Source organism: Lolium perenne, chromosome 2, assembly GCF_019359855.2.
Source record: "Lolium perenne isolate Kyuss_39 chromosome 2, Kyuss_2.0, whole genome shotgun sequence".
NCBI lineage: Eukaryota > Viridiplantae > Streptophyta > Magnoliopsida > Poales > Poaceae > Lolium > Lolium perenne.
In genome coordinates this window covers 281,266,413-281,277,354 of record NC_067245.2, presented here as the reverse complement: position 1 = coordinate 281,277,354, position 10,942 = coordinate 281,266,413, and the positions used below count along the sequence as shown (strand labels likewise).

General features: G+C 42.4%; 1 protein-coding gene and 1 long non-coding RNA gene across 5 annotated transcripts; one reads left to right on the top strand and one right to left on the bottom strand.

Moving 5' to 3' along the window:
* Positions 1-2,900: 2,900 nt before the first annotated feature.
* Positions 2,901-10,595, bottom strand: LOC127336546 (putative ABC transporter C family member 15). Of its 4 annotated transcripts, none has more exons than XM_071826709.1 (11): positions 10,465-10,595; positions 6,982-9,344; positions 6,733-6,819; positions 5,972-6,637; positions 5,723-5,887; positions 5,257-5,551; positions 4,940-5,154; positions 4,226-4,561; positions 3,764-3,827; positions 3,423-3,662; positions 2,901-3,326 (listed from the first exon to the last, which is right to left on the bottom strand). In XM_071826709.1, the coding sequence occupies exons 1-11, from the start codon at positions 10,565-10,567 to the stop codon at positions 3,223-3,225; spliced, it is 4,638 nt and encodes a 1,545-aa protein (XP_071682810.1). In that variant the 5' UTR covers positions 10,568-10,595; the 3' UTR covers positions 2,901-3,222. The 4 variants fall into 4 exon arrangements, with proteins under 4 accessions (XP_071682810.1, XP_051219332.1, XP_071682811.1 ...); XM_051363372.1 differs by having other exon boundaries at positions 4,256-4,561; XM_071826710.1 differs by lacking the exons at positions 2,901-3,326; positions 3,423-3,662; positions 3,764-3,827 and adding an exon at positions 4,042-4,150 and having other exon boundaries at positions 4,256-4,561.
* On the top strand, positions 8,892-10,469 carry LOC127336547 (uncharacterized). The gene is made up of 3 exons (XR_007873362.2): positions 8,892-9,014; positions 9,157-9,324; positions 10,350-10,469. It is a non-coding gene; the product is annotated as an uncharacterized lncRNA (long non-coding RNA).
* Positions 10,596-10,942: the final 347 nt, after the last annotated feature.

Genomic DNA, 10,942 nt, shown 5'->3' with positions numbered 1-10,942 from the left:
TAGGGGAGCGTCGGGAGGCGGGCGGGGGGGGGGGGGGGGGGGGGGGCAGAAGATCGGCGATGACGGTGCGCGAGAAATAAAGAGGAGAATGTCTCTCTCACCAAGCGATACACACATTTGTGGGAAACAAGTAACCTAGCCCACAAACCGTTTATATGCGGGTTTTGGAGACCACTTTGAGGTTTACCGAAAAAAAACGGGCTTGACCTTTTTGCGGTTTCTGCTCAACATTTATTTTGTCCCAAAATGGCAAAACACGGGTTATTTTAGGTTCTACATGTTTTGTGGCATTTACTGGAGTTACTATTACAGGAGCTTCAGCTAGTTGACGCATCGGCGTATGGCCACCATTTTTCATGGACACCAAGGGATACAGTACTGTGAAATGTGGCTAATATACTAAAATTTGGAAGAAAAATGGGAATAAGCAGAGATTAAACTTACTCGTTACTAAGCATGTTTTTAGAATAAATAGGGATTTAAAGTTTGGTGGTGATTGTCCCTACTATCTCCATTAAAATTCTAGTGCCAAACAAGACGTAAAGAGTTTTGCAACGTAGAAACCAGAGAGCACAGGGACAACCTGCTCACACGTGGGCCCAGTTTGATTCGATCAACGAAGTAGATATTTGCAGCTCATAAGTCACTGCGGTGAGGCTATGGATGGTTTGGATTTAGATTGTGGTTTTAGTTTGGGTTCTCATTTGGTTTGCTTTAGAGTGATCTGAGTGGGGGGCTAGATATGTAAAGTAAATTCATCAGGTCTGGACCTTGGATTTTTTTTTTTGAACACAGGATGGGTCGACGACCCCGGGGGAGCATTCATTTCATAGCAGGTGGCAGGTACATTTTACAAAAAAGGCCTTATTTCATCTATTGCCCTAAAAAACTTAAGATTTGAAGATAAGGCCTCCTTTTTTTACATAAAGCACCCTAACAGGAGAAAGATAAAAGCAATCAAGGATAGGGGCACCGCCGCCACCGGATGCCGGCAAGCTCAAGGCGTTTCCGCCGAGTTCCGAGAGCAGCTTTCTGGAAAACTCCCGACCGACGTCAAGATCCAGTCCTTGGCTACTTCCATAAGGCCGGGGACGAACCACTTGGCCTCGTGGAGGCGTCGAGCTCCAACGGCGAATCGAGAGAGCCTCCGACATGGAGGTTGATTTTGGGCCACCTTATTGGCAGGAGATCATGGCGACATGAGTGGTCACCATGTGTTGCGCTCGAGGAAGAGGATATGCTCCAGGGCGCAACTTCTTCGATCCGCCAGCATCACCTAGGAACTCCTCTCCATCTCCACCTCCACGGTGGCTCGAAGGAGAGAAGACCGCCGTGATGCCATCTGCATCAAAGAAGAAACATATAAGCTTTATTGAAGAGGTAGGGGCTCCGCCGCCACCCATCTCCGGCTCCGTCCATCGGAGCTCCATGAGTAGCAACACCACCACTAGCAGCCCTAGGAAGCAGCTCAAACTTCCCCGCGGCCAGATCCTCATCGACATATCGTCAGACTCCACTTGGTAGCAAACTAACCCTAGACCTAACAATATGTACTCCGACGCCTCTCCTCAGTCATCTCCGGCCGGCTATTCCGGTGGAGGAGGCCTTAGATGGGCCCGGTGAGCGGCGGAGTACTCTCAAGGTACTATAGCGGCTTGAGAGCAAGGAGGGGGAGATATATGAGAGTGTGGACCTTGGATATTCGTTGACTGGATTGGAGTCACTTTGTTTGGCCAGGCCAGACTTCGGGCCTAACAAATCCTGGGGAAGAAAACCTAGGCCTAGGACTAGCCCAACCAATGGACCAAAAATAGGCCTATACCTACCCCATATAGTGAACAGTTCGGCCTCAAGCTGAGTCGCAGTGGCATTTCACTTATTTGCCAGGCCTAGGCCCAACCCAATGGCACCTGCGAGGAGCGCGTTGCTCATCGGTGCACCACCGCGGCCAGCACACCGGTGATGCCTATCACCGGCCAGGTCGGTGCCGACCTGGTACCTCACGCCCCATCGTTTTCTATGGGCCAACCCATATAGCGCAGGATTTTTCTCACCTAGTTTAGGCGTTTTTCTGTTTGGTATTTGTTTTTTGTTTTTGAACACTTATGGTTTTCTGTTTTTTCTTTCACGTTCAATTTTTTTAACTCGAAAAAATTAAATATGAAAATTGTTCAATTTTTTGAAAATGTACAAATTTTAAAAATGTTCTAATTTTTAAAAATGTTCAAATTTTTAAAAATGTTCAAATTTGAAAAATGTTCATATTTTTATGAATATGTTTTTTTATTGTTTTTTTTAAAAATAATCAAATTTGAAAGTTTCATATTCGAAAAATGTTCAAATTTTGAAAAATGGTTTTTGTAAAACAAATATTTTGCTCAAATTTTAAAACCATTCAAATTTAAAATATGTTCATACTCAAAAAAATTCAAATGATAGAAAATTCAGGTTTGAAAAAAGTTCAGAATTTAAAAATATTCAAATTTGAAAACACAAAAAACAGTAGAAAAAACGAAAAATCGAAATAGGCCAAAAAAAAAAACTTTGGGCCGGTCCAACACCTACCAAGGGGTGTGTGCGGCAAACGGTATCCACCGATCGGGTCGCTGTGCAGCACGCCAGCACCACCCAGCACGCCGGCGCACGCGCTCCACCTCATACCCAGCAAGGTAGCGAGTGCCCCAACTAAATCAGCAGGCCGCCGCTGCTCTATGGCTTTGGGGCGAGGCTTAACTCAGCTCAGTGTATGCTCTCCAGGATCCTGCGCAGCCCCATTCGCAGGCTCGGTGCGCCAACCTGCTCGACCGAATGCCTGACTCGACACATTTCAAGTACACCCCTCTACGAATCTCATTCAGTAATTTCTTTAACTGAAAATCAATCGTGCTTGCACTCCTCTCTTTCGACGACGACGTGTTCCGAGATAATTTAAAGATTTTACACGGCATAGATGTATTACATGACTAGGATTTTTCTCATAGCAGAGAGCAGCTTGCATATCAACTACTGCATTGCATGGCTTAATAGTATATCTTCCGAATCATCTGAAATCTAAGGGCTACTCCCGCCCGTTGTAGATCCTATTGCCTCTGCCTGTGTGGGTTTCCTGTGTACTTGTCATCTGAAGAGAAACCGTGTAAGGTGTGTGCTCTTTCTACTAATATCTGCACTGCGCCTAGTTGGCTACTTGGCTCCACCGCTGTTCAATTGTTTGTGGTGCTATTAAAAGCCCTTGGATCTCCGCGAATACTCTTTTATGAGCCTGGAGAATTCGGAATTTTTGTCCTCCAGCAATCTCGACGGTGTGTCGTATTCTATAATTCTTCCTGCTCGTCACAAAGTAGTAATGTTTTTAGCGATGTGGCAGCTAGGCCCAGTAGAATGTATAGAAATGGTCTGTGCTGGTCGATGATGTAGCTTACCTTCGCTGAAGACAAGAATCAGATCACTGTCGATAACAGTGTGAATTCTGTGTGCTACTGTCAGCACCGTGCAGTCCCCAAACTCCTCCCGGAGCGTTTGCTGGATAATTGCATCGGTAGATGAGTCAACTGAAGCAGTTGCCTCATCGAGGACAAGGACATTGCTTCGTTTAAGTAGAACCCTTCCCAGGCAAAACAACTGCCTTTGTCCGACGCTCCAGTTTTCCCCATTTTCAACAACTGCAAGAGAAATCTCATTTGATCATCTCAATGGAGAAATCCGTACTGTCTTAGCCAACGTAGCATACGATTTCTGTTGTACACATGAACAATGCTATTACCTGTTGAGTCCAGCTTCTTTGGGCTTTGACGAACTATGTCACCAAGCTGGCATTTATCCAATGTCTGGCCAAAAGAAATGTGTACTGCTGGATAAATAGAGGAAGTACAGTGATTGGTTCTTTTAATCATATGTATTTTTTTTGGTAGGGCCTCCTTTTCTTTTTATTCATTGTATGGATATATGTTTGAATAATGGATTTGATCAAATTGCAATCTATATGATACATTACATCAGCTTCTGTTCGCTTATTTCAACTGTAAAAGAGTCCAACCACCTGTGTTTCCTAGGTTACTATCTGAGCATTTTGACCTTTCAGAGATTGGCATAGTCACGAGATCACATTTTATCAGCATATTCATATTTCCGATGAGAAATGCAGCATGGGCTATTGACAAAAACGAGCAATGATACGAGGTGTTAGGATTTCTTTTGCAGAACATATACAATTTACCTCCCTTACCAATAGGACATGTGTTATTGACTTATTTACCTCCCATATATGTTGATCAGAATACTCATTCAGTGGATCAAGATTTCCTCTCACTGTGCCCTCAAACATGGTTGGATCTTGTGGGATGATGCTAAGTCTGCCTCGTAAATCATGCAACCCAATTTTGCTAAGATCAACATTGTCAATTTCAATTGTTCCTACACTTGATTCAACAATCCGAAAAAGAGCTTGAATCAAAGTTGACTTTCCACTGCCAGTACGTCCAACAATTCCCACTTTTTTCCGTCCGGGAATTGTGCATGAAATATTTCTCAGAACAGATGGGAGATGCTCTGCATATCGAACCTGTAAAACCCAATAGCCACATTAGATGGCTTCTTTTGAGCATGCACACTTTCTGTGAAAACGCAAAAATTGAAGAGATTAGATTATACTAAAGAGTGAGAGCTTCCCTTTTTTTTTTGATAGAACATATACTAGCTACTATCTAGTAATATAAATTATTATAGCTTTACTGTTATGAGTTTTGCTCCGGAACGTATTTGTGCAAGCTGGTTTACTCTGCTTTAAGCACATGTTTATTCGGTTTGAACCTTACTCAGTAGGTTATATTTTCATACTTACACACCTCGTTGATAGAATTTTTGTTATGCTGTACACTGTTCATGTGCGTACATGTACTTATGGTCTTTGATCATAAAATCGCGGTAACATTATTCATACCTCCAAGTTTCTTATATTTATTGTGCCATCCTTTGGCCAGCTGTTTGGGGGGCGGTGATCATGAACTATTAGAGGAGCCTCACTAGGGATGGTTGAGTACTGCATTATTCTTTCTACCGAAATCATCATATTCTCTGCCTCGCATGTGTTCCAGGTTATACTTGACAAGTGTCCATTGAGGTTCAGGGCATAAGTCACTGCAAGTCCAGCAATGCCTGTACATATAATTATGTCAGTTTGGCAGCCACCAAAACTTAGTGATGAGAATATAGAACTGCCAAAAAATCAGCGATACCTTGTGTGCATACAAAACTTACTTGGATTTATAAAACCTTCGGGAAGACTTACTAGCAGAGTCAAAGAAAAGGCGAAGACAAAGTTAGATAGCATGTTTAGCCTGAAGCAAAGCCATTCTATTGCTGAGGTACTATGGAACCATGGTCGTGACTGGTTGTTAATAAGACTGACGTTTGCTTTGCTGAAACGGTCTTTTTGTCGGTATGCTCTAATACTTGCTGCACCTGTAAGTGATTCCGCGAAATGGTGGAGTATTGGAGCCCGCTGAATTTGTGATAAGCGAGCCAGTTCTCTTGCTGTTGGTATGTAGTATCGCTGCATAGCACAAGGAAAACATTGGACCTCAGTGCTTTCTGAAAAGAACATCATCATCAAGAATGAAATTTGCACTTACGGCTAATTTATTTTGCAGAATTAATTTGGTGCATACATTTTACCAGGATAAGTTAATTCTAGCGCAAAAGAATCATTGTGAAGAGCTCTTACTTGAAATATATAACAGATTACTGTCACTGGAATAAAGATGGCAAAAACTGGCCATGCGACCTGGGACATAACGCCAACGGTCCCCAGAAGTTGTATAACGGAAAATGCGCACCAACCAAGCTTGTTTGCCATTTGCAGATCTAAAACAGTCTGGTCATTTGAGACCTGTTACAAAGTATAGTACACAATTATTTATTTCAAGGTGCGCGTGTAGAAGAAAGTATAAATGTGAGCAGTAACTGAACCAACCCTGTTTAGGATCCTGCCAGTAGGTGTAGAATCAAAGAAGGACATGGGAGCACGGAGGATGCAGTGGAGCATATTCTTGAAGAATTTCTCTGCTGTTAGTAGACCAACAAGTGAAACAAGCGTAGTCCGACCAAGTATACATAATGCACTTCCTATAGATAGTGATATGTATACGAAGAAAAGAAGGCCTAATCCAAGCCTTGGGGTGCTTGTTGATGTTGGAGGACACGCCCATGCCATCCAATAGTTGCTTGCTACCTGGAATATTTGGAAGAATGACTGTGCAACAACTATTACCGGTGCTAATGCACCACCGTGAACGGCCGTCAGGTATGTCCAGTAGACCTTCTTGCCAACTCCTCCCATTTCCCGCTCTTCGTCTTGTGTTAGTCTTCCCTTTTCATTGATACCATGTGAGACATCATGTGCAGACTCTTGCTTAATTATACCATGAAGTTGATCATCAGTGTCATTTTCTTTGTCAAACTCATTATCACTATCTGCTAAGTTTTTACTGTCTGTTGACAGAACTCTACTGGAAATTTCGGCATTTGTGACAGATTCAATTGCCTGGCTATGGGCTCCTACTATGGCTTCAAACCCTATGTTATGTTGAAAGAGTTCATCAAATGTTCCATTCTGCACAATCTTCCCATCCTGCATCACCTATTATTTTGTACCCCCTTGGTTATTTTACATATTCTTCGCAATACTAACATACATGTAGTACTTGCCAATAGAAAGGTATTCTTGATACTTACTAGTATAAGGTCTGCCGCTGGAAGAAATTCGACTTGATGGGTCACATATAATATTGTTTTGTCTTTAAGCATCCCCATTAGGCAATCCTGTAGAACAATATAGTAGTTCATTTTATACTTGCATTTATGCAGACTGGTGCCTCTAAACTATACAGTATGCAACTAAGTTTTGAAAGATAGTTATGAAGTTAACGGTATGCAAACTTTAATAAATAAATCTATTGTTTTCTGCATATCAGATAAACAAACCTTGAAAAGTTGGCCTCCAGTGTGAGCATCTACTGCGCTGAAAGGATCATCAAAGAGGTAGATATCTGCATCCTCGTACACCGACCTTGCAATCTGAATCCGCTGTTTCTGTCCACCACTCATGTTAATTCCTCTTTCTCCAATCTCTGTTAGATCTCCATTTGCAAATAGCTCAAGATCTCTAGACAATGCACAAGCCTGTATTATCTTTTGATACTTTTCCTTGTCATATGGGTTTCCAAACAGAATGTTGTCTCTGATATTCCCAGACAGGATCCAGGCTGTCTGAGGAACATATGCTTTTCTCCCACTGACCCTCACAGCCCCAGCTAGCTTAGGCATCTCCCCAAGTATACATGATAATAGAGTGGATTTCCCAGAGCCGACCATTCCGCAGATTGCTACTTTCATCCCTCTCTTTACCTTTAAATTTACATCTGTTATAGTTGGAGTTGTGTTCTCAAATTCCCAGCTGAATGCTCCATGATCAATCTCCACATCGTAGTTTGTGTCACTCCTTGGTACTTCTGTAATTGTGTCACATTTCAGTTCTTCTTCCAGGAGGTATTGTGCTACTCGATCAACTGAAACTTTTCCCTGAGCAAACACCGAAAGTAAATCGGGAATTGTGAATATTGGATCTTGTAACATCCGGAACGTTGCGAGAGCAGACAAAACAGTGCCAGCTGTTAGAGGAATCCCCATCAATATACATGTACCGAATGTTATGGAGGATATGAATGCAGGGGACCCCCAAATTATGAATGTTGTTAAAGCCGTCAATCTTACAGATTTCCACAACCACTTGTGCTCTTCCCTTCGTAATGCTTCTATCTTTTGAAGGTACTCTGTATCCCATGCTTGAAGTTTCAGTATTTTCATGCTTCTAAGTACTTCCATTGTTGCCTTCATTCTGTTGTCTTTAGCAGTCATGATCTTTGATTGTAACCTTTTCTGCAGTCTGGTTAGAGGAATATTGCAAGCCAGTATTGCCAGTGTTGCTGCTAAACCAGCCCATGCTCCAGCCCCTAGGTTTTGATGGAGAATATAAACTGCTAAAGAAAGCTGTATGGGCAACATCCAGATGTAGTTGATGTACCATATAACATCAGTTATCCTTTGTATATCTACACTCATGTAGTTTATGATCTCCCCACTGGTATGCTTCTGCCGTGCACTACATGATAATCGGAGCCCCTTTTGATAGATGTGGGATATCAAAGCAGCTCGTAGCCGCATCCCGAGCCGTCGAGCTCCAAAAATCCACTGCCTCTGAGCTACTGTCTCCACAACTTTAGCACCTAAAAATGCAACAGCAAGAAGATAACATTTTTCCAATCCATACGTCTTCTTTCCCCCAAGGAATTTCACAAGGTCATTAATCAATGATGGTCCAACATAGGATGCACATGCACATAAAATTGCGAATATTGCATTGACTGTTGCTTTTCTTCTAATAAATAGGAACATTGCTCTATAGATAGATAAAGTGCTTCTACCATGTCTGCATTCAACATCTACTACTATCCTCTTAAATGAATCAGAGAGTAAATCGGCATAGTCCCTTCCATCAAGATCCGGTACATCATTGTTATCTAGAGGTTTCTTGTATCCGGTAGAAAAGAGAGGGCTCATCCAGGAGAATGTGACAAGGTCCAGAACACTTGCTCTGCTATACAGGGATGTCCTTTCAGTTTCTGTTCGCTGCCCTGCAGATGGACTCAGTAGTGGCTCTGTTATGCTGATGTTTATTAAGGTGATTCCTGTTTTTCCTCTGGCTGAAATGGCAAACAGATAAGTGCCGACTACAAGTGTGAACAGGTCAATCAACTCTGCGTAGCCTATATATTCATGATCTGATAAACTGAACCTGAGATCAAATATCACACTGATTATTGATTGCAGAAAGTTAAATATCCACCATGCCCGAATTGTGAGTGGATGCTTCACAGATTTTGTCTTCTGTAGACCGAATACTGCTAGTGACAATATTATCCAGGATAGCATCTGTAAACCTTCACTCAAGACAAAAGGTGGGTGCTTGCAACCACTTATTCTTCCTTGTAACGGCAAAAACAATATCCTCATGACATGACTGACTAATATAAGCAGGCAACACAGTTTGCTTGCTTCGTATGAGACACCTAACTTTATGTCTGCATTCCTTTGTTCCAGATTAGAAAACTTATTTCCTTCGGGAATTACGGTCTTCAATCTCTCCATGCACCATCTGATTCTCTTGAATAGAAACTGAGCCACGATACATGTGATAAATACCAGTTGTATCAATACAAAAGTGCTCGTCCAGAAGCAAGGTGAATATACTTCTGGCCATTTTCGCAGGTATTGTGATACAATGGAACCTGCAAAGTTGCACATCAATTTTGTGTGTCAAAATCAGTAACAGAATAGGCTATTTATCCAATTTTCATTTCTGTAATGAATATAGGGCAGGAACTAAATGTTGAACGCTCAAGAAAACAACAGACAACATGCTTTTATGAAAACTGAGAAATGGAACCTGGATAAGTTATTGGCTGACATTAAGAAAAAAAAATGTATTGATTTTTTTTTCTCGATGCTAGTTCTGCCAGCAACAGTGCAACCCCACAAGTATTACATGTATTGACAGGAACATTCCGTTATGACATGATGAATGTTTTCTTAAGAGACTGACAATGACAGGTGAAAATGTCAAGACTCCTTGGTTTCTTTTGGAGAGTTGCATAGGATTGTTTCCTAGTCCGAGTGACCGTATTTATTTATTTATTGTTTTGCACAAAGGGTACTAGGACGCAGACAGAAAGCTGATAACTTCCCATGATCTGACTGTTGTCTCCCAGTTTGCTAAACCAATTTTTTTTCAAGAACATGCTTGAAACCGTAAGTAAATTTGTGCAGCCATTTTTTCACTGGAAATTACATGAGACAGTCTAGAAAAAATATCCTTGGAGTTACATAAGAGTGTTTCCTACTCAGAGTGATAGTATTTTCTGGCAGCAAGGTTACTAGGATGAAGATGGAAATCTCCCATGACCTGACTGGTCATCCCAGTTTGCTAAAGGATTTTAAAAAAAAACATGGTTGAAACCATCAGTAAACTTATGCAGTTATTTTTTTTCACCGGATATTAAATCTGAACCCTTTGGGTATCATCTCACTTGGCTAGATAGATGAACATATATTCAACCACCCAGTGCTATTCTAAATCATGGGCCACGTCCCTGGCCCGGGCTACAAATGCTGCCATGGTTTCATGCACATTCTTCTGCAGCCCTGTTCCACGTCCATGTCGGAAGACAAAAAACCAAACCCTTACTGATAGGACTTGGGATTTCTAACAAAACCCATTTGTTTGCTGTTTGCAGGACCAGAAAAGCAATACCAAAAGAGTGGTGGGCGAAGGAAATCTTGCGGAACCAGAGGAGACGAAGAATCAGGCGTATGCATGAACCTGCCTGGGGATCGGTTGAGCCTCCTTACCTGTCGAATCGTCGAGCAAGCCCGCCGCGTGGAGGAACATGGCCTGCACCCTGTCGTGAATCCTTGTGAGAGCAGGCAAGTGCAGGCTCCACCCTCCTTCCATGCAGTGAGGCCAGTGCGAGCGCGAGAGAGAGGTCAGAGGGAGGGAAGGTAGAAGTAGCGATGGTGATATATCAGAGGTGGACAGACCCGAGACCCTGATGGGTTCAGTTTTCATAGAACAGCCATTAGTGTCCGGGCTCCACTATCAGTTAGTGGCCAGACAGCATCGATTCAAAGTGAATTGCATTTTTGTTTGCTTGTAGATGCTATTCCTCCTACTGAACCGAGTTTTTTTTTGTCTGTGTACTGTATTATGAAGGTGGATTTATCATTTCCGCCATCTGTTTCTATTTGGATGGAGCTACACATCAGCGCAATCGGCGCCACACGACTTCTCTTATCGAGGGTACACAGGCAAGAGAGCAAAGGTAGACAG